At 50.2% G+C, this 22,851-nt stretch overlaps 2 protein-coding genes across 2 annotated transcripts; both read right to left on the reverse strand.

Annotated features, from left to right (window-relative positions):
- Window positions 1-2,943: 2,943 nt before the first annotated feature.
- LOC119337616 lies at window positions 2,944-4,062 on the reverse strand. The gene has a single exon (XM_037609782.1). It carries the CDS (start codon window positions 4,060-4,062, stop codon window positions 2,944-2,946), a length of 1,119 nt encoding a protein of 372 aa, XP_037465679.1.
- A 12,589-nt stretch (window positions 4,063-16,651) lies between these two features.
- Window positions 16,652-21,461, reverse strand: LOC119336372 (ribonucleoside-diphosphate reductase large subunit). The gene is made up of 17 exons (XM_037608388.1): window positions 21,091-21,461; window positions 20,927-20,988; window positions 20,752-20,839; window positions 20,237-20,500; window positions 19,916-20,156; window positions 19,750-19,826; window positions 19,232-19,402; window positions 19,065-19,157; window positions 18,817-18,966; window positions 18,650-18,736; window positions 18,412-18,576; window positions 18,211-18,330; window positions 17,796-17,998; window positions 17,568-17,717; window positions 17,335-17,482; window positions 17,136-17,228; window positions 16,652-17,037 (listed from the first exon to the last, which is right to left on the reverse strand). The coding sequence occupies exons 1-17, from the start codon at window positions 21,316-21,318 to the stop codon at window positions 16,927-16,929; spliced, it is 2,451 nt and encodes an 816-aa protein (XP_037464285.1). The 5' UTR covers window positions 21,319-21,461; the 3' UTR covers window positions 16,652-16,926.
- Between the last annotated feature and the right edge of the window lie 1,390 nt (window positions 21,462-22,851).

Below are 22,851 nucleotides of genomic sequence, written 5' to 3' on the forward strand. Positions count from 1 at the left end.
ACATAGCCGGAGGATAAGTAGATGTTATATAATTGATAAGGTACATGAGTAAGGTTCCAATTTATATGTACTTACCAGATGTATGTGTAGTAAGGAAGATGGTGACCCCGAGACCCCATGTCATGCATGTGGCAAGCAAGTGGTGGTAGGGCTAGGGTTCCTACCGGCTCTACTCCGTAGGTTATACGGGCAGAATAGCGAGGGTTGGGGGCGAGGGCGGCGGCTCCGGCGTGTTGGCACCGTCGCGAGGAAGAAGAAGGGCGGCGGCGGCTAGGGTTTGGTGCGGCTAGGGTTTCCGGCTCCTCTGGAGCCGGGCAATATGATAGAACTATCTTTATTGCTTAATCTCAAAAGGTATCTTACAACTAATATTTATAACCTCAAAACGACTAGCCTAAGATAACTTGCGTAAGAATTAACCTAAGATAACTTGTGGGCTAAGATTGCCCGGTGGGCCTCTACGGCCGTAACACTTCTCCCCGCCTGCACAAACAGCTCGTCCTCGAGCTGTAAGGTGGGGAAGCGCTGGCGGAACTCCTCGAGGCGATCAACCAGCGTCAAACACCTTCTCGACAGCTGGGGCGGCCAGGTCGGCGGCGACGGCATCCTCCAGAATATAGTCTGCAACCTCCAGGTAGAAGAGTCGCGGGCAGGCATGGCCGGGCGTGTAGGGCTCGTCGCAGTTGAAGCACAATCCTTGGCGGCGACGCTCGAGGAGCTCGGCTGAGGTGAGCCGGCGGAACGGGCGTCCCGCGGTCGCGGCGAGGGGTGCCGCAGAAGCCTGCGTAGGCCGACCCTGCGAGGAATCCAGCCCTGGTAGCGACCCAACGGTTCGGGACGGTGATTCCTGCTGGATGGCCACCGCGCGGCGCTCGAACGCGCGGGCGTAGTACATGGCCGACTGGAGATCCTGGGGTCCGCGAAGCTGCACGTCGACGCGAATGTGATCCGGAAGGCCGCCGACGAAGAGCTCAGCCCGCTGCAGGGCCGTCACACCTGGCGCGTGACACGCCAGGGCCTGGAAGCGGTCGGCGAAATCCTGCACCATGGAGGTGAAAGGTAGGCGGCCCAACTCGGCCAATCGGCTCCCGCGTAATTGCGGTCCAAAGCGAAGAAGGCACAGCTCGCGGAAGCGCTCCCACGGGGGCATGCCGCCCTCGTCCTGCTCAAGGGCGTAGTACCATGTCTGGGCGGCCCCGCGGAGATGGTAGGAAGCCAGCCAAGTGCGCTCCGACGTGGGTGTGCGCTGCCCGCGAAAGAACTGGTCACACTGGTTGAGCCAGTTAAGTGGGTCATCTAAGCCGTCATAAGTGGCGAAGTCGAGCTTGGTGAACCGGGGCGGCTGCTGGTTTGGCGCGCCATGGCCCACTGCCTCGGCGGGGCGGAGAGCTGATGACGGTGCTTGGTCCATGGTGGGAAGGCCGGCGTAGGCCCCCGTGGCCCCCGACGCCCCGGGCTACAACTGGGACCCCGACGGCTCCCGGGTCTCCGTGTAAACCGGCGGAGGCGATGTCCCGTGGAGCCAGCCCAGAAGCGGAGATGGTGACGATGGGAACCGGACCTCCTGGATCGGAAGACCGCCTGGCGCAGACCAGCCCAGACTAGGGCGGGGCGGTGGCTCCGGCGGAACCTGCACTGTGGCCGCCGGGAGGGACGGCGAGGCGGTGGGTGGCGCGGCCCAGGCCGGCCACTGCAGGCCCTGGGCGGCTGCTGGTGGCGCGGGTGGCGCCGCGAGCGCTGGCGTCGGCCATTGGGGCCAGGGCGGCGTGGAAGCGGCCGGCGATGGTAGCGCCGGGTAGCCCCCGACGATGGCCGCGGGGATGGAGTAGGCCGGCCACTGCAGGCCCTGGGCGGCTGCTGGCGGTGTGGGTGGCGTCGCGAGCGCTGGCGTCGGCCACTGTGGCCAAGGCGGCGTCGGAGCCGCCGGTGAGGGCAGCGCCGGATAACCCCCGGTGATGACCGTGGGGATGGAGTACCATGGCAGCGCCGGCTGTCCCGCGGTCACGGCCGGATGGAGCTGCGGGGGCGGCCCGTACGGGCTAGCCAAGTAGAGGCGGATGCCCTGGACCTCGGAGACAAGGTCGGTGAGGACGCCGGCCATTGCCTCCGGTGTGAACTGCTGCGTCTGCGCGGGAGGTGATGGCGGCGGCGTAGGTTGGACGGGAGCTGGTGGCCGCCCGTGGCCCGGTGCGGTGCCGGGTGCCTGGAGGGGCGGCGCCGAGAGCGACGCCGTGACGTCCGCCAGGAGCGAGGCCGTGGCGCCCGGCGCGGAGGCGGCGGCAATGGAGGAGTTGGCGGCAGCGGCGGTGGTGGAGTTGACGGGCAGCGGCGGTGGTGGCGGCGGTGGATTTGGAGGTAGAGAAGACATGGTCGAAACCCGGGTACCTGATACCAAATTGGTAGGGCTAGGGTTCCTACCGGCTCTACTCCGTAGGTTATACGGGCAGAATAGCGAGGGTTGGGGGCGAGGGCGGCGGCTCCGGCGTGTTGGCGCCGTCGCGAGGAAGAAGAAGGGCGGCGGCGGCTAGGGTTTGGTGCGGCTAGGGTTTCCGGCTCCTCTGGAGCCGGGCAATATGATAGAACTATCTTTATTGCTTAATCTCAAAAGGTATCTTACAACTAATATTTATAACCTCAAAACGACTAGCCTAAGATAACTTGCGTAAGAATTAACCTAAGATAACTTGTGGGCTAAGATTGCCCGGTGGGCCTCTACGGCTGTAACAAGTGGCATGTATGGAAAGAAAAATAGTTGTATAGGGGGACTCGGTAGAGGCCTGCATGGTTGAAAGAAACACACGTTGGTCAGATTATTATGCAGGAAAAAAAGAAAGGGTAATTGTGGGACCTGGGAAGTAATGTGGGGAAACTAGTTGCCATTACCTTGGATCAGTCCAAAGGTTGTAGTTTGATTTTTGAGATGGTTCCCACTAACCCGCTGCACTATTGTTTTAGCTCTTCGTTGCCGCAGTAGCTGACATCCAATTCTTGAAGTGATTTGGGGAGGCCATCCTTGGGTAGTGACCGGACGACCGGACATGACCAGACCACTAACTTATTGAGGTTGGTAAGCTTGTGCAGCCCTTCAGGGAGTTGCTGAAGCTTGCCGAATGCATCAAACATGAGTTGCTGTAGGGAGGCAAGGAGGTGAAGGTTATCCTCTTGCCCCTTGGTGAAGCGCTCAGTCTTTTCGTCCCCTCGAAGGCACATGTGGGTGAGGGACAGGAAACTGTGGATGGGCGCAGCAAGGAGTCCCACAGGGTCATCTGTCCAAAGCTTATGCAGTTTGGATGAACTCGGGGTGGAAACAAGTTGTTGCAGCTCCTGCTCTTCTCCTCCTTCATCCTGCAGCACCCGCCTGGGATTGTGATCCCATCCAGCAAAGAATCTAGCACTGCCAAGGACGGTCAATTCTCTGAGCTGTCCCCCAGCGGTAAGGAGAGGCCCCAGGCCCTTGCATCTTAGATCCTCTCCGCAATACCACAATTCTAACTGGATGAGAGAGGTGAGGTTTGAGAGCTGCTCCAGCGTCTCCATGCCTTCCGCACCGGAAATCTCAAGGACTTGCAAGGAAGGAGATGAAAACAAGCCAACGGATAAGAGGAACTTGGGGCTGAACCGAATTTGTAACCTCTGGAGGGATCGCAGGGCTTGGAGCCCACCTCCACCTCGGGCAGGAACAGAAGTTGAAGGGGTGTCCACCAGGACCAGCTCTGGGCATTCCTCGATAACCAACTGCCGTAGTGAGTCAGAGAGATGGGCTGGGAAGAGCAGCAGCCCATCGTCTTCTTTCTCCTGCTCCACCTCTGATGTTGTTACTGACGTTGTGTGTTGCAGATCCACCCCCACTGCCAGTTGTGTTATTTCACACTTTATGATCCTCAATTGGGAGAGCCTTGGGAGGTGGGAGAGGAGCTCTGTCAAGTCCTTCCCACTAGCACTGCGTGATTCCTGGACAACAAGATGCTCAACAGGATGCTGCCATTCCACATCACCCTCACCTCCTAGCCCAACCACACCATTCAAACCCTCTGCAACCAATGTCTTCAGTGAGGTTAGCATCAGAAGGTGCTTCGACTCCAGAGGTGGGCACTTTTTGAGAGTTAGCTCCTCGAGCCCTGTCAGTTTACTGAATGATATCACCTGATCTAAGCTCTGTAGATCATCCTTCCCAGTAATAGACAAATAGGATGATTCTGAATTGTACCCAAGCATCACTAGTAGCTTTACATCATTTATATTGACACGACATAGAGTTTCAGTCCAGGGGATGTGAGCCACTAACATCAATTCTGGACAATTTTGTATCTTCAGGTCTTGCAATTTGGGAAACCAATCAATGTTCCAGTCTTCATCTGGTGGGTAACCAATGTGGTTTGAAAATGGCAAATCCAAGAGTTTAGGGCAGTGTCTGATAATCAGTACTTGCAGAAGAGGAAACATATGAGAGTCATGTGATGGTACCCATTTTTCAAAACATCCCAAGCCAACAAGTTCAAGCCTTATGAGCCTACAAAAGCTTTGTTCCATAACAAACTCCTTCATTGTGTCAATATGCTTCAATATTAATTTACCAAGATCCCACATCTTCCCCAAATGAGGAAGATGTTCCCAAGAAACACCAGAGAGATTAAGTGATTGAAGAGCTTCAAATACGAGCTTATCACCCAACCATGTTGGACAACAAGGGCCTCTGTGCCCTCTAATGCACAACTCTTGAAGATATCTGTGTGGTTGAAGGCTCTCAATGACAGCTGCTTCCACACCAGGCTCGGTATGAGACCGCTTACTGTCCCAATCCAATGTTAACCTTTCCAAGTATTTTTTCTCTATCAGTTTTGCTTTGGCTGCTTCTTCTTTCATGTGTATAGTCTCAAGGTTATACATGCCAAGCTCTCTTAGTTCTGTCAAATGCTCTAGTTGCTTTGGTTCGAATCCTTCACTTTCTTTATTGACTTTAAATACCTTCAACTCTTCTAAGAGTACAAGTCTTCCAACATTAAAAATACCAGAATGCAACTCATCACTTGGGGTATAAAAATGGTGCAATTTTGCAAGGTTGCTCAAGTCTTTGGGCAAATCACGACAGCAGTACCATGATTCTAGATCCAAAATCCTTAAATGATAAAATCTAGAAATTGTAAGTGGTAAATGCATCTCCCTCTTATACTTTGTCCCCAAACACAGGTATCTTAGGTTGAGAAGTGCTGAAAAGTTATGTACCATGGACTCCACTGAAGACGGCATGTTAACCAAATGGAGAACGCGAAGAGCATTTGCTTCACTAAACAAATCACCCAAAATGTTTGTAAAGCTTTCATCCATTTCTCCACATAACATCAAAGTGTGCAATTGTTTAACCTTCAGTTTTTTCTTCAGCTTTTTGAGTTCACTCTTAAAGTTTTCATGAGACATTGTATCATCATCATCTATGATTGGAGACAAGTGACGGATGGATGGCTGAATTCCCAATGACCCTATGTTGGAGCAATGTAAACTAATGCAATCATGAGATGCAACTTGCAATGCTAAATCATGTAGCAGATCATGCATTACATATTGCGGACGCCCATTAGATTTCTCTTCTCTGAAAAACCCATGTGTTACCAAATCATTTAAATTGCTCAAACCTATGTATTCAAATGTTTGGTTTAGAACATCGGGTTGTAATATATCTAGTCCTATCCACAAGTTGATCAGTTGGCTGCTGTTGAAATGGAAATCTTCAGGAAACAGTGCAGAATAGCAAAAACATTGTTGCAAATGGAAAGGGAGATAGTCATAGCTGAGCTTCAAGGCAGGCATAATATCATTGACACCGGTCTGCCTCTCCCATTCTTTACTTTCTAGGACCCTTTTCCAGTGACGCAAACTAAGGTCTTTCCTCAGTAATCTACCAACAGTTTTTGCTGCAAGTGGGGATCCCTTCAGTTTTATCATTATCTTATCTCCGGTCTCAAGCAAAAAACTATGATCCCTTCTAGACTGGTCATCACCAAAGATAAATGCATGGACCAACTCCCTAAAGTATTTAGGTTCCAAACCTTCTAATTCTATTGAATGGTCAGTTGTTCCAACCATCTTTGCTATTGATGGAAACCGAGTTGTGACTAGAATCATGCTACCATTTTCTTGTGATATTTTAAGTGGCAACAATAACCTTTCCCAGTCATCCTCATTACTACACTCCCATATATCATCCAATACAAGCAAAAACTTTCTAGATTTTAATCTTTGTGCAATCAGCTCTTCTGGTCTATCCCCCCTTTCCCCTTCAACCGGAGGGATATCTTTTTTAATATCTTCAAGCAGCTTATTCAAATTGAAATTGAGGGATACACATACCCAAATCATTACTTGAAAATGATTTTGCACTTCTTTATTGTGATATATGTGTTGTATGAGAGTTGTCTTCCCTATCCCCCCTGGACCAACAATTGGAAGCACAATTAGATCCTTGCTATGGCATTTACCCTTGGTCATATCATGTATGATGTTAATCATGATGTCATCCCTCCCATACAATTTTGGCTCTATACTTTGACTGGTGGTGATGGGATGACTCTGGCCAATATTTGGGACAGTAATGGGGTCACAACTTTGCATAATCTTGGTAACCTCTCTGCGCACAGGTTGCAGTTGCTCTACAATGTGCTTCATTCTTTCAGAGACAACAACCCTATTAAACCCCACCGTTGGTGTTTCTCTCTCTGGTGCACCACACAGAGCTAGCTGGCTGGAATGATCACCATGAACATGTGGAAGAGATGAGCAAGGGATGAGTTTACCGAGCTTGGGCATGCATCCGCTGACCTCCTGATTGGCATTTGGCATTGTCGAGGAGTTTCCATTTGACTTCTGCCTGGCACGTGGCCAAGCACAACAGCCGGCCTGGTGTCTTGCATCTTGTACTTCTTCAGGATCACCTACAGGGCTGGCAGCAAACGAGCTTGCGGATATACCAACCAGTTTGCCAATGGCTTTGGCAGCATGACGAGCATTGAGGGCAAGGTTGTGGACGCCGCCCTTGGGATGATGTGCAGCAGCGTCATACGTGCCATGGAGGTCATCATGGATGCGGAAGTAGTCCAGCTCGTCCAACAAGTCCTCGGCACAGTGCGCTGAGTGCCTCAGCTTTCCCAGCAGCTCCTCCATCGCCTGGCCGTCAATATTCTTGCAGCCAGCGGTTTCAAGCGTGGCCTTCACGAGCAACAGTTCCATCCTTAGGGCCTCAATGTTGAGACCGAAGTTGTTGCTGGCATCCCAAGCCTCCAGGACGCCATCAGCTACGGGGGCCAGCGCCTTGCGCACTACCCATTGCGCTGCATTGAGGGCCACAAGCATCCTCTCCTTGGGAGTGCCAATGTATTATGTATCTGCGATGTGAGGACCTACATCCATCCAAGAATCAAGAGAAATTTGTTTGTTAATGCACAACAATTACGTAGTGGTCAGAGGTCGAGTTTGAGTGTACGGAGCTCCAGAGAAAGAACTAATAAAAAATTAAGTCCAGAAAATAGCAAATATCATCCATGCCAAAATAGTTTATTCGTTCATGCAAAAGACAATATCTCGCAACTCATTATTCCTTCAGAAACCATGTTCAAGTAGTAGTTTAGGAAGTCAGCCTTTAAACATAATTTAGATCTTTCTTACTTCTAAAGATTTGAGTTGGTGGTGCCCATCCATCCTCCTCCTCCCCATGGGACCACTGAATTGAAATAAAAAGCGAAGCGTGGAACTTAAACTCGGGATGTTTCATGTCTCCACCTAGCCACCGCTGCTCTTCCCCAATAAAACACCATCCTCCGGCCTACTCTTCTGTTCAATCGCCGTTCTCTGACGTTTCAAATTTGAAACTCGCATGGCCCCCTCAGTTTCTCTAGCATCGTCTCGTGGATGGGTTGTTGCTACACCGTATCACGACAGCAGCGACGGCTGCTCCCCGACAACAATTTCACAGGTCAGGTTGGACACGAACCAGACCGAGCCAGCCAAAAGCTCGCCGGCGACGCCAAGCCGGGTGTCAGCTCGGTGCCCGGCGAGCCCCACTACGAGGCTCGGACCGACCAGCCCTCTGGCCCAGGCCAGCTCGCCGGCCCCGCCGACGATGGTCACTGCCAGGTGAGACCATGATGCGATGGCGTCGGTGTTGGGGGCGTGGTCGTGGAGGCGGAGCACCGGAGCGTCGTGGGAGGCGTGCTCGTGGTGTGGTCAAGGTCGTGGAAGAGGAGAAGCACCACCGCGGCGTCCCCAGCCGCCGGCACGGACACGCTGAGCACGAGCAACTCTGACCCTGGCGACCGTGCGTGCGTGGCCTCGGAGACAACGGCGTGGCGGGATGGCCGGGTGTACAGTGGCGGCGCAGGGCGACGACGGGACGACGACGGCATGGCGGAGTGGCAGAGTCCAGCGGCGCGGCGGATGGATCCGTGCGTGCGCTAGCGGCGGCGGCACGGTGGAGGGCGTGTACGCTTTTGGGCTGCTTTTATATTTTTTAAGGTCAAGCTTCGTACGCAATTGGGCTGCTTTTCCTTGGGCAACGTAATTGGTCTTCTCATTTAGATGGGCTGGGCACAGACAAGCATGATGCTTCCTTTGGTTTGCAGGGTAGAATTAATCATAGGAATGGTAAATCCTAAAAAGAATATAGAAATAGGAATCTCTATAAAGACTTATATTTAGGAATGAAGGGAGTAGGAAATAAAATACATGTATCTCAAATTCTATGAGTAGGAATAAAAAAAAGATATCATTTGATTTTACGGGGTGAAGAGGCCTCATCCATCTGAAAATCAGGGGTGGACAGAATTAAAGAATGGCCCGTAATACTTCGTAATGAGCCTATTAGTTTAGTATTTTCGCTCGGTGGAGGGCAAGCACTTTTCTAGCGCTCCCGCCGCCATGTGAGCGGCGTCAAGCATGTTGAGCGCTTCTCCATTGAAAAGTTTTCCTTCAGGTTTTTTGATTGGTTTTTGTTTCATTCCTGAATTTTGTTTTTTGTTTTTTGGGTTATAGTTTTTTATCCCTGGTTTTTCGGATTTTTGTTTCCCTTTTTCCCTTGGTTTCTAATTTTTTTTGTTTTACACCTGGCAAGTATGTACACTTTTGTATGCTTCAACAAAAATGAAACATAAATGGAGCAGATCTAGGTTCCCAACTCCCAAACTTTTCCCAACCCTCCCTGCACGCCACTGCCTCGGTCTCCCTCCTCCTCCCCATCCGATGGCCTTGTCGGTGGCAAGAGTAGTGGTTTTTTGTCCTAGTATTTTTTTTTCTCAGGCTACATCGATGAGGTGGTGGCGGCGATGACGTGTTGGAATAAGGTCTCTTCCTACCTCGAAGACGTTTGATTCGGCGGCGGCGAAGGGCATGTGAGAGTTTATGTTAGAGGGTGTTTGTTTCCAGGGACTTATTGGCTTAGGGACTTAAAAAAGTCCCTATAAGTCCCATCTAAACCAAACAGGAGGGACTTATAGGGACTTAAAGTGGGCATTTGGGACTTATGACATAAGACTCTCAAGGAGGGACTTATAGGGACTTATAGTTGTAATATGGTCTTATAGGGACTTATAAGTCCCAGGAACCAAACATGTAGGGATTTTTTAGGGACTTGGGAATTATAAGTTAGGACTAAAAAAAGTCCTAGGACTTATGAACCAAACAGGGCCTTAGTTTCCTTCGAATCTTGGCAGCTCATGTGCTTTTAAAGCAGAGCTATTGGATGGCTATTGGCATGGCAAGTTCGACATCTTCTGTTGTTTTGTGACTTGACCTAGTTTCTCTAACCCTCTTAACTGGTGGTGATGGATTGCAAACCTATTCTGCGCGGGGTGATGCTCCAGCCGTTGTTGCTTCAATGATTTATAGATCTCATCTTGAGGAGCGAGTGGTTATTGCGGTCTTTAAAGCCTGGCATGGGAAGGGTGTTTGGATGTGTCGCCTTCCTTTACTATTGGTTTGGTGCAATTTCCATCTCCTACAGGCGGCGTACAATAACAAGAAGAAGAAGAAGACTAGTAGGCTTTTCAATGTACTTTTATGTTTTAGTGGTCGTTCTACATCAAGCTGTCTATCCATTCTCCTGGCTTTCATTTTCCTTGATACTAATCAGATATAAGATGCTCTTTGAGTGACTTTATCCAAACGAATAAAGTGAAACACAGATGTGCTTTGCATGCAGCACAGTTGTGTTTTCTCATGAAGTACAGATTGTGCTTTTATGCTTCCCCGCATAGTTGTGCTTTTGCGTGAAGTATAAGTTATGCTTTGTACTTCCTTGTACAGTTGTGCTTCTGGGTGAAGCACACAGAAGCACATTTGTGCTTTTGTGCTGCCAAAAAGTGAAGCACAGTTGTGTTTTACCCCACGGTACGGTATCAAAACTTAGTTCACTTGGATTTTAGATAGATGCAAATGGGCCCTTCCAAAACAGATAATATTTGCAATCATCAAAATTTTGCTTCTTGGACGCTTCTTGCTGGCATATTGAATATATATCATTAACCCTTGATAAAATCTTTCTTGTGTCAACTAATAATATTTGCTTATCATCTGATGCCTTGTATTGACATGATCTATGATTTATTTTTTCTTGTTGCATACTTTATCTATCTTCCTGTGCAGCCTAGGGTGGCAAATGATGTGAACTATCATGCTAGACACTGAATCTTTGATATGTTTACAGAACTCCTCTTATTTACCGCATGATACCCATCCTCAAGTTCTTAGTTGGATTTTACTTATTTCTGAATAACTGAACAAGGATAAACTATTTTTGGCTCTACTTTCATATGGTTCCGGTTCTACGGGCAGCTTACTATTTCTACGAGACTCAATCGCTCGAACTCTCCCGATCGACTGGATTTGCAGCTCAAACTGGCAGTCGGGTGGGTAAAAAGTGTCGGGCCAGATGCTTAGTTAATGATTCTTTGCCTGAAAGAGGCTGCGATGGAGCGGGGCGCAACGGTGCAGCGGCGGGTGCTCTGGGCCTGGGCGGCGGCGCGCGTGGTTGCGGCGTGGCGCGCGGAGCTTCCTCTTGCAACGCGGCGGCTGTGGTCTCTGGTGGTGCCGCACCCGTCAGATCCGGGCAGATCTGGCACCGGCAGCCCGGCGGGTGGTGGGGGCTGCGTGCGGCCTGGACCACGGGCGACCTTCCCTGCCGTGGGGAGACATCTCCCACCTTCCCCCCCCCACCGCCGCTGCTCCCGCGAGCTACGCGGGGGAAACCCTAGCCGCCGGCTCTCCACGCCCTCCCTCCCTCCTCCTTCCCTCGCCGCCGCTGGCAAGGGCCAACGGGCGAAGCCCGGCTGGCTTCGGCGGCGGGGGGGCCTCATTCCCCTCCCCTCGCCCTCCCCCGGCTGGCGCAGGGATAGCCTGGGTGCGTGGAGGCGCTGCGCTGGAGCAGGGCGCAGGGGTGCGGCGACAGGTGCTCTGGGCGGCGGCGCACGTGGTTGGGGGCGTGGCGTGCGGAGCTTCCTCTTGCGGTGCGGCGGCTGCGGTCTCTGGTGGTGCCGCACCTGTCGGATCCGGGCAGATCTGGCATCGGCGGCCTGGACCACGGGCGACCTTCCCTGCCGTGGCCGGTGACTGGCGGGCAGGTGGCGTGGCGGTGGGGCCTCCAGTTTGGGTGGCGTAGGTGCGGTGGCGGCGGCCTCCTCAGGCGAGGGCGCCCCTCCCTGACGACGGGAGGAGGTTGTGCTGATGGTTCCGGGTGCTGGACTTGGCCGTGCGGCGGCGAGTCGGCGGTGAGCATGGATCTGGATTTGAAGACGGCGACCTCCGCGTTCTTTGGTCGCCCATGTTGACTCGGTTGTCGGCGACCTCGTGTGGCTGATTTGGTGGTTGGTCGGAGTGGACTACGGATGGGGGAAACCCTTGGCGGGCTGCGAAGCCACGATGCCAGCGGCGCTCCGTCGCCGTTCTACTTCCTGGAGTCGACATCGAGTCCCAGCCCATGCTCCCCCCTCCTTGTCCCGGGTGAAAACCCAAATCCCCTTGGATTAGGCGGCGACGGCGTCTTGGCGTCGCTTTCTTCCTAAAGACGCCGCCTTTGGGACGGGTGAGTGGTGGTCGCGGCTTTGGCGTGGTCGGTTTGCCGGTGTGCTTCAGTTAGTACTGCTCGATAATGTTCAGTGTTCTTTGTGGTGTGGCCTGAGGCGGTAGCGTTGATCAGAGTAGCTTTGCCGGCGTGGTAGCATGTTGCCATCCTCTCCCAGTCCATCGGGAATCAAGCGAGCTCTCGGATGGCCGGGCAACGGTATGGGAGTTGACGGCTATGCTCCTCCTCCGGCGGCGGGCCTCTTCATTAGCGTGAGCGTATCATGGGCATGTCCTGGAGTTGTTGGGGTCCTTGATGTCCTAGCTTCTAGGGTTGTCAGGACTGTTGTTGTCCGGTTGCATCTTGTATCCTCTGTCGCCTTCTTTTTTCTTCTTCTTCTTTCTTTTTGTGGTATCGGTGGTTGTATGCTCGGTTGTTGCTTTATAATATAAAGCGAGGGGAAACCCTTTATCGTCAAAGAGGTGGGGAGAAGGAGGTGGCCTGCTGGACTGTACGCATAGCTGGCTGAACGAGGCCAATACGCTTCCGAATTATTTCCAACACTACAACACACTTATACGCTATATGGTATGGGAAACACTCAGGGCTTGTTTGGTTTCCTTCCAGAGAAAGCTGCCTGACTCAGGCAGGAATCTCAGGCGTTGGATTTCCTAAGCCTGAGGCTGAGATCGCTGCCTGAGAAAAAACATGCATGTATGGCCTCCATCCAAACAGGCCCTTATACCCGGTCGACCGGCTGAGTTTCCACCGGTCGCACCGTTCACTCACGCGCACGCTGGTCTACACGTGGGTCCACACGCCAAACGGCTGCCTCTCCATTACCTTATCTCTCCAGAAACGACCAGATCCACTCCTTTTTCTCCTCGCCCATGAACGCATCTCCTCTGCGAGCTCCGCTTTTCCCCTCTTCCTCTCTACTTCCATCTATAGGTCCGTGCCCTCCCTCACCGGCAACAGGTTGTGCGGGCCGGCCATGCCAGCTCATCGGCCCAGCACCGCACACAACACCCCCTCTCTGTTTCTGCCCTCGGGGGTTCATCGAGCTCCTGCTCCTCCGTCAATCACCCTGTGCTGCATCGGTGCCGACGACCCCCCGCTGCTGCTACCACGACATAGTGCAAGCTCCAGGCCAGGCGGTGTTGGAATCGACAGGGGTTGTGCTGCAACCTTTGTCATCTAAAGCTGTAATCAAGAGGTGTGGTTGCTGCAAGTAGGGGTGGGGATTCGGTAGAAACCTAAAGTTCGGTTTATACCATTCGTTTTTTTTAGAAATTCGGTTAGCAAAACTAAAAACCGAAATTAGCAACACAAAACAGCTAACCGAAAAATCGGTTCGGTTTTCGGTTTTATGCCGAACAGTTGCCTTGCTGCTGACAAGTTACAGCGCTACTTTGAGGCCCTGAGACTTTTTATATAGCCAAGGACCTTAGCCGCTTGAGAAAAGCTGGTCGATGTGGGACTAAACAAATAAGATAGTTCACTGCTGCTACAGACTCCACTAGCACGACTGGGCGATTCAATTTATACGGACAGCCCAGGCCCATGAGGCCATGACACAGAAAACTGGTTTAGCTTGCACGTGGGCCTGCGCACAAAAAAAGTAGCTCGCACATGGGCTAGCTGGACACGAGCGCGTGGCCGCGAGTGGCTGCTGCCTGCTGGCTTCGCGAGATGTGTGGCCAGCCTGACGCTTGATGTGAGGGAGCCTCGTACTTGCCTGGAGTACTGGGATCGCTCGAGTCTTCGGTTTTTCTTTCGGTTATCGGTTTCATACCGAACCTACTGATTCGAGTTCGGTTATTAAAAGTAAAAACCGAAATTTTCTGTAGTAGCAGCAAAAACCGAAAATTCGGTTTTTTCGGTTTCGGTATCGGTTCGGCATTCGGTTGATCGGTTTTTATGCCCACCCCTAGCTGCAAGCCCAGGCCGATGTGCTTGAACGGCGACTACGTGGTGCTACGACAGGCAGACGAGATGCTGGAACCAGCCTTGGCAGGAGCTACAACTAGAGGCCTTTTTTGCTACAAATGTTCTTTTGTTTTGCTGGAATTAGCGGGTTTTTTTGCTACGATCTGTAATTTGAGATGTTTTTTGCTGGAAGCAGCTCTAATTTTTGCTACCACCGTCTATGATTTTTGCTACCACTGTCCTTTTGATTTTTGCTACCGCTCGTCTATGATATTTTTTGCTGAAACCCAGTTCTAATTTTTTGCTACCACCGTCCCTGTTTTTTGCTGCCACCGTCTTTGATTTTTGTCACCATCCAATCCTTTGATTTTTTTTTGCCGGATCCATGTTATTGCTGGAATCAGAGATTTGCTTTGCTGGAACCAGCGATTTATTATATTGCAACCAGCTTCTTCCAAAGCGCAACTGCCACTGGAACAGCTGGGCATATTGTTTTGACCGGGCCTCCGTTGTGTATCCGGCGAGCCGGCGAGCGGCCAAGGCGAGGCGGTGAGTGGCGATGGGAGCGATTAGTCGGTGCTGCTACGGCAAGCTAGGCGTCGCGTGCAACACGGGTCATGTGTTGGGTTTTTTTTTTGCGGGGAGGGTCATGTGTTGGTTTTGTGGAGAAAGACTATGCGTATCACGGGCAGGGGATAAATTTTGGACGGTTGACAATAGGCTAATCGTACGGCACAGAGCGGACCGGCCTAAAGTTTCAGCCGGTGCGCCGGCGCCCAGTACTCGCCATATGGTATATACCTACATACACGAATTTTTTGGCAAAAATCATGGGTGTACTGCTGAAATTTGAGATGGGCCTTAAGCCCCTATAGCAATTTCAGAAAAATCTCTAAGGGCCCATGTGGGTTATTGGCACTAGGTAGAGGTGGGAAGTTTAGTCCCACCCCAGAAGTGGAAGAGAAGTTGGACCTCCTTATAAGGGTGGCTCTTCTACATGCCATTGGAGATTGAGAAGAGAAGAGGCCCTCGCGCGCTCCTCCTCCGCCGCCCGCCGCGCCGCGGGTTGCGGGAATGAGCCAAGCCGAGCTCACACCTAACGGAGAGTTTCTGACAGCTGGTCACGATCTGAGACGTTGGATCATGGGTTGTCACGGACTCGGACGTGGGTCGAGCCCACGTCTCTCCACGTGGCTGCGCCTATATAACCGTGCGGTGTCTCCTAACCCTAGCCGCCACGATCAGATCACATCTGCTCCACGCGAACCGCCCACCGTCTGCCGCCGGTGACTCCATCCCGTCCGCTGCGTACACGGTCGACGGGGGAGCAAGTCTCTGAAACCCCGTCTCTCCGCTTCCTGTACGGGAGAGAGGCGAATAGGTTTTTGGGAAGCGACTACGCGACTGCTCGCTGTTCGTCTACTTCCTCTACGTCCGCGCATCTTCATCATCACCTTGTCGCAGTCCGACGCCGACCGTCTCGCTGCCGAGAAATTTGAAGCTGACAAGAAGGCCGCCGAGAACGCTGCTGCCGCCACCACCGCCGCGGCCTCTGCATGGCCTACTGGAGGGTATAACTCGTTTATCCCGCTCCTACTTTTTTCTGTTTTAGCCCTGCTAGCATTATATGTAGATCTTTCTGCAATTAGCGTAGTATGTGCTTGCTTGACTGAATACCAGTATGCGTTTATTTGTGTCAATACCATGCTAGTTATATACTCGTGGATTAAATTAATCGAAAAATTGTCTATTTACTTAGCATGTACTCCCTTCGTTCTTAAATATTTGTCTTTTTAGAGATTTTAACAAGTGACTACATACGGAGCAAAATGAGTGAATCTACACTTTAAAATATGTCTACATACATCCATATGTGATAGTCCATTTGAAATGTCTAGAAAGACAAATATTTAGGAACGGAGAAAGTACTACTTGTGTTGTCTGTACACCCGTGTACTCATCTAGCTGAGCTCATGCCTCATGGTGCGGCCAATAATACTACAGAGAACATCAGTTATACTTGCAAGTGGTCGCTAGCTAGTAAGAGGAGTTAATTCGTACGTACGTAGACGCGGGAGGGGCAGCCGGCGGCGTGGAGGCAGTCGCTGCTCGCTGGTGAGGGACGTCGCCTGCCTGCCTGCCTGAAAGTTGTGTTGCTCAGCTCAGGACGAGAGGATAGAGAGATGGTGCGTTGGAGAAGGGAAGCGCTATATAGAGAGAGGACATGTATTTTTCTGCAGTTTGGAGTCTCCACCAGCAGACACAAGCTGCTTACTTTGGCTTCTCTCTCATCAGCACACAGCGATGAACACCAACAACCTTGGGTTCAGTATTATGTTGTACTAGTTGCGAATTAAATTCAATTTGCAAGCCAAAGTCAATGGCCCAAAGTGGGCCTGTAAGGTAGCCAGTCCATCGCTGCTGGCGGCGAATGTAATAAAAGACGCCGGACTGCTTACTTAACTGTTTCTCGCTCTCTCTTCCCACTAATGTACTTGTCAGCAAAGCATCGCATGTATAGGACAAAACTCAGATTCGGATGTCGCGCTGGTGGGCGTCGCGGTATCAAAGGCCCATGTACTACTCTCCCTCATGGCTGGTTCGTGCGGGCGGAAGGAGTTGACTTGCCTCCATGAGAAGACAGAGAAGGAACAAGCACAGCCAGATACACTACTATAAGTATAACAGCAACAACGGGACAAATCAATAACACGAACAACGATACATATATATACAGCTGCAGCAACCCATGTTTTTAGATAGTACAAATACAACACAAGCCAACGTTGGCAACTCCAGCCATCAAGGGCTGCCCACCAAAGGAACTCAATCAGATCTTGAACCCAACCACACCTACATAAACGACTCACTTATCAATTATTCAACGCCAGTGATCAGACCGTTTGGTTGTGTAATGGCTGCCTTGGTTAAGAGAAAAATAGATGCAACGGATGCATCTAACTCCCGCATGCCAGGCATTCTTCCCGGTTGTTCAAGGAGCAGACGACCTGCGCCATTTTGGCTTCGTCGTCTTCCTCTGCTAGTTTGCCATTAGTGCCATTAGCATCCTGCAAAAAACATGTGTATTCATTATGAGTGGTGATGTTTTGAGCAGCTGGGTTGGAAAGAGAGCTAAATAGATGGAGCAGAGGCCTAGAACACGTACCCCATTGACCTTCAGAAAGCCAGTATCCACAGTGAACTTGATTGCATCAGCAGCTGCCCTTGTTCTCAAATAGTACATCCCAGTTTTCAGGCCCTGACACCAACCAAAGATTAAGCACACCATTGCTTGTCAGTTTGAAGATTTGATACGAAATGTTGAGGGTTAAAGAAAAAGGTTCAGAATCCCCATGATGAGTTACCTTGGACCAAGCATGGAAATGCAACGAAGTAAGCTTTGCAAAGTTTGGTTGATCCATGTGGACATTAAGGCTCTGGCTCTGGTCGATGTAGCATCCACGATCAACAGCCATGTCAACCAGAGTTTTCTGCTTAATCTCCCAAACAGTCCTGATACAATAATTGAGTAAACATTCAGATACATATAATTGACTGCATCCAGTAGAATGAAATGAGAGGAGGGTGAACCACGTACTTGTAAATTGCTTTAAGATCATCTGGGATTTCTTCCATCTTCTGAATAGAACCATCTTCATAAATTATCTTGTTTTTCAGAGCAGGTGTCCAGATACCCATCTCAGTCAAGTCATGGAGAAGATGCTTGTTAACCACAACAAACTCCCCACTGGAAAAAAATGACAAGAAAATCAATGATATGCACATGGGAGTTCAGAATGTGAGCAGTAAGACTGTATTTACAAACCTTAGAACCCGCCGACTGTATATGTTAGATGTGTAGGGTTCAAAGCACTCATTGTTGCCAAGAATCTGACTAGTGGAAGCAGTGGGCATTGGAGCCACCAGAAGAGAGTTTCTTACTCCAACGTTAGAAATAGTTTCCCTTAAAGTTGGCCAGTTCCATCTGGTCGATGGCACTACATTCCACATGTCAGGTTGGATAATGCCCTGCAAGGAAGTTGGTAGAGAACAAAATTTAGGAAGAAGATAACTTGTTACTTCCCAACCAGTGATTCAGTCACTAAGGTGAGTGGATGCAAATTTAGGGGGGAAATTGGACAGAAAACTACAAGGAAAGGCAACATTAGACTCATTTCTGTTTTGAAAATTGGACTCTTTTCACTAACTAAAAAGAGAGATTTGTAGAGGGAGAGGAAAACCTTGCTGACAGGGCTCCCTTCATATGTTTCATAAGGGCCTTCTTTAGCCGCCAGTTCAGCGGAAGCTTTCAGAGCATGGTAGTAAATAGTTTCAAAAATATCCCTATTCAATTGCTGAGCCTGAAAAGGAGAATGCATTTGTTACATATTGGCTAAGCCAGAAAGGAACAGATGCCAGAGTTTATTAACTGGGAAAGGTACCTCAGGTGAATCAAATGCCATGCCAAGTAACATGAATGTGTCTGCCAAGCCCTGAACTCCTATGCCAATTGGCCTGTGTCGCATATTAGACCTCCTTGCGGTTTCAACCGGATAATAGTTCATATCAATTATTTTGTTTAGATTGAAAGTAACAGTTGAAGTAACCTGGCAAAAACAGTATGTTAGGACATTATTTGACAGGCCAGAAATGAGGATCTACAGTGGGATCTGAGCAAACCTCGCCTAGCTTGTCAAAGTCAAAGTATCTATTTTTTGATCCATTGCTACCAGCAAGCTTGGATGGATGGGACTCTATTGGGACACCCTGCAACAGAAGTTTATTGTAAGGCATAAGAATACAACCTCCATGACAATGATAGAATCCAGGGCACTGAGAATGTATACCTTTTCCCTTACAAAACGTGGTAAAGCAATAGATGCTAGGTTGCAGACAGCAGTTTCCTCAGGACTTGTGAACTCAATTATCTCAGTGCACAAGTTTGAAGATTTGATTGTGCCCAGATTCTGCTGGTTACTTTTCCTATTGCATGAATCCTGCAGATAAATTAAGAGCATTAATAAATCATTGGGACCAGATCATTGACAGCATCAAAACTTGGAATACAATCTAATGTTTTGACATTGAATTGTACCTTATAGAGCATATAAGGTGTGCCAGTTTCTATCTGTGCCTTCAAAATGTCAAACCAGAGGGTCTGTGCCGGAATAACCTTTTTCGCCTTGCCCTGAAACCAGAAAGTGGATTAGTGAAGAGTTTTCCTTTTTAACTCAATACATATGGATAAAGCTGTGAACTTACTGCTTTTTCATATTTCTTGTACAATTCCTCAAACTTCTCACCCCAGCAATCAGCCAACCCCGGAGCTTCATTGGGACAAAAAAGGGACCAGTCCTCGTTATTTTGTACTCTTTGCATGAATAGATCAGGAACCCAGAGAGCAAAGAAAAGATCCCTTGCACGGTTCTCCTCCTGTTAAATTGGCATTCATCAGAACGCCTTCCAGAGATAGTATATGACAGAAACACAGATCACAAACAAAGCACATAGGTTTGGGTTACAGTAAGCAGTTAATTATATAAAAGCCTCCATATTATGCACAAATGTACTACATCGATATTATGTTGATATGCACTATTTTCTTGCATGGGCATAAATTGCAGCAAACTAAGACTTGCAAAGGCATCTGTACAATGGAATACTCTTTAAAGGTAACAGGTAAATTCGAATGTTATAGATAGTACAGAAGATTTGAATGGTTATGGACTTGAGTTTCAAAACAACAACTGTAATTAGATAGTGCAAGGTTAACATTTTACCTTGCCATGGTTCTTTCTCAGATCAAGGAACTCAAAAATATCAGCATGCCAGGGCTCCAGGTATACAGCAAAGGCACCTGATTTTTGAAACAATGAATTTATTTTTCAAAAGACCATGGAATTAGAATGAGTCATAAGGAACTGTTAACAGAAGAGTAATACGCACCCTTTCTCTTGCCTCCACCTTGATCTACATAACGAGCAGTATCATTGAAGACACGTAACATAGGAACAATCCCATTGGATGTTCCATTTGTTCCTCGAATATAGCTCCCAATAGCACGAATATTGTGAACAGAAACACCAATTCCTCCAGCAGATTTACTTATGACAGCACATTCCTTCAGAGTATCATAGATTCCCTCAATGCTGTCATCTTTCATGCAGATAAGGAAACAGCTGCTCAACTGCATCATGGAGAATGAAACTGTAATTATGAAAATTCAAGATCCACGTCCAGGCTTTCTGATGGCAGATCACAGGGTACCTGTGGCCTCGGGGTGCCAGCATTGAAAAGGGTTGGCGAAGCATGAGTAAACCAGCGTTGGGACATGAGATGGTAAGTTCTGATGGCAGAATCAATGTCATCCTTGTGTATCCCTACTGAAACCCTCATTAACATGTGCTGCGGCCTTTCCACGACAACCCCACCAAGCTTCAGGAGGTAGGACCTCTCCAGAGTCTTGAAACCGAAGTAGTCATAATCAAAGTCCCTGTCATAGATTATCTCGCTGTCCAAGCGAGCGGCGTTCTGAAATAAAATGTCACAACATCAGAAGCAGCACAGCAGATGTTAAAACAAAGTGCATCGTGGAACAAACAGAGCAGAGCAGAGCAGGGCATACTAGAATACATCACATCATCCTATTCCTATGGAGATTAAATAATTGTGAAGGAACAGTAAATTCAGGGTAAAAATATGATTTTCGACCGTCCCCCGCCTATTGATCTACAGTACAAGACAGTTATCTTGAGAGATTTTCTGTCAGAAATGGGCCTCACCTTCATGATGACTTCATAGATATCCTCGGCAATCAGCGGAGACAGCAGCCCAGATCTCTCGTTGTAGTGCAGGTACATGTCCTTAATCCTGCACCCACAGTCCAGAATTTGTCAGTAGCCAAATCCACGAAATCCAACCGAACGAATCATGGCAGAAACAGGGGTCATGACTTACGTCTCGGAGAAGGACTTCTTGGTGTTCTTGTGCAGGTTGGACACAGCAATCCTCGCCGCGAGCTTCACAAGAGCGATAAACAAACGTCAGCCCAGGAGACGCAGGCGCCGAGAGGGGGGGAACGGGAGGGAAGGGAAGAGATAGATCGAGAGGGGGGAACGTACGGAGGCATAGTCGGGGTGGGAGGCGGTGAGCGCGGCGGCGGTCTCGGCGGCGAGCTCGTCGAGCTGGCTGGTGGTGACGCCCTTGTAGACGCCCGCGCAGACCTTCTGCGCGACGAGCACCGGGTCGCAGTGCTCCTGGCTGAGCCCGTAGCTGAGCTTCTTGAGCCGCGCCGTGATCTTGTCGAAGTGCACCGTCTCCGTCCGCCCGTCCCGCTTCACGACGTACATCTCGGCGCCCTCCTCTCCGCCGCCGCCGCCTAAGGGGCCTTCTGTCGAGCAGGTGGTGTGCGCGCCGCCGCCGGGGTGAGGTGTGGATTGGGGTGAGGGGAGGGGGGTTGGTTGGTGGTGCCGTCGTAGGGTTTGGGGCCTCGCGCGGGCCGGTTTAAATGCCTTCCTGGCGCGCCCAGGCCGCCTACAGAAGCAAAAAAAAGTCCGCGAAAATGTTTGGGTTTGGCGCGCGGGCGGGGAGCTGTTTCCCGCGCGGGTTTTGGCGCTGCGTCGCTGGAGGCGTCCCGGGCCCTACCAGGGCACGCGCGGCACTGAGGTGTGGGCTGGCGGCCATTCAGGCCCACCCGTCGGTGGGTTAATGAAGGGCGCTGGGTGGCGTGTGGTGTGTATCTCTGCGTGGGGGCTGACAGGTGGTCCGCGGGTGTCAGTGGTGCGCGTGGGAGAGGGCGGGAAACCGAGGCGGAGTGGGGAGCGTGCTGGGGAAGGATGATTTTGCTTTTTGGGCACGGCCCGTCAGCCGCTGATTTTGAGCACGGCGGCGTGGACTTTGGGGAACCGTCGGTATGATTTTCGGCTTTGTTTTTGCGGTCGAGCCGCTGTTTCTTCCCGGAGAAGGTGGCGCGGCGACCGTTGAGATCTGGAGGAGTGCTCGATCCAGAGCGGTACTACCGCTGTGTTTGTTTGGGCTTCAGTTTCGACATATTCAGCTCTCGACTTGCTGTGCTGTCAAAACTGTTGTGCTGAGGAAACAGCTGTGACGACGGTTAGCTGTTTTGCAATGCAGTTGTGGAAATGACTGTGGGCTAATGAAAAGCCTGAAATGCCCTTAGAGTACTGAGATCAGTGTAACTTGTTGATTCTGTGTTAATATATTGTTTAAATGGTATTTTGACTGACAAGAGATGATTTATTCTATGGTAATGCATAAAGTATTTCATAATAATAATTCTCTCACTTTCTTGCTCATATATACATAGAATAATATTGAGCAAAAGAATTATGTTGTCACGCAAGTCCATGCAAGTCACAATTGTTCGCACATGTAATTACAGGTCCATACAAATACTATCCCTGCTGCGTTGCGTGTGGTGAACTGGTGAGAGACGAGAGAGAGATGAGTCAGCTCGGATGGATCGGGAGAGGGATGCCATTCTCGTTGTAAATTGAACGAAACGGCTAGGTTAGCGGTGGGATTATCACGAAGCGCAAGCCGTTTCGTAGCCAAAGCACGCCCCCGGTCGCTTCGGCCTATAACACGTAAAACATCACGAAGCTGCTTTGGGCTGTCGCCACGAAGCTGTCCATTTTTAGGTGTTTGTTCCCGTTTCAATTTTTTCCCACGAGAAACTGGCTCCGAAAGCTGTAACAAACACAGCCTACGAGCTGCGAATCAAATTTGGTTGCAAGTGTGCGAGGGAAGGAACCAGTGCCGACGTACGCAGATGTTGATGATGCGCACCGTACCCAGTGCTGTAAAAATGCATTTGTTCTGCTCTGGCCTTTGCAGAAAAAAGTTGAGGCTGCATTGCCAAA

Source organism: Triticum dicoccoides, chromosome 7B (genome assembly GCF_002162155.2).
Source record: "Triticum dicoccoides isolate Atlit2015 ecotype Zavitan chromosome 7B, WEW_v2.0, whole genome shotgun sequence".
Lineage (NCBI taxonomy): Eukaryota > Viridiplantae > Streptophyta > Magnoliopsida > Poales > Poaceae > Triticum > Triticum dicoccoides.

What these genes read in the sequence shown, in the direction of transcription:
- LOC119337616 (XM_037609782.1), bottom strand. Translation starts at nt 4,062, where the DNA reads ATGCTAACCTCACTGAAGACATTGGTTGCAGAGGGTTTGAATGGTGTG.
- LOC119336372 (XM_037608388.1), bottom strand. Translation starts at nt 21,318, where the DNA reads ATGTACGTCGTGAAGCGGGACGGGCGGACGGAGACGGTGCACTTCGAC. An exon ending in CACCTTATATGCTCTATAAG is followed by an intron (nt 18,967 to 19,064) that starts GTACAATTCAAT and finishes ATTTATCTGCAG; the next exon opens with GATTCATGCAATAGGAAAAG. An exon ending in ATTTCCATGCTTGGTCCAAG is followed by an intron (nt 17,229 to 17,334) that starts GTAACTCATCAT and finishes GGTTGGTGTCAG; the next exon opens with GGCCTGAAAACTGGGATGTA.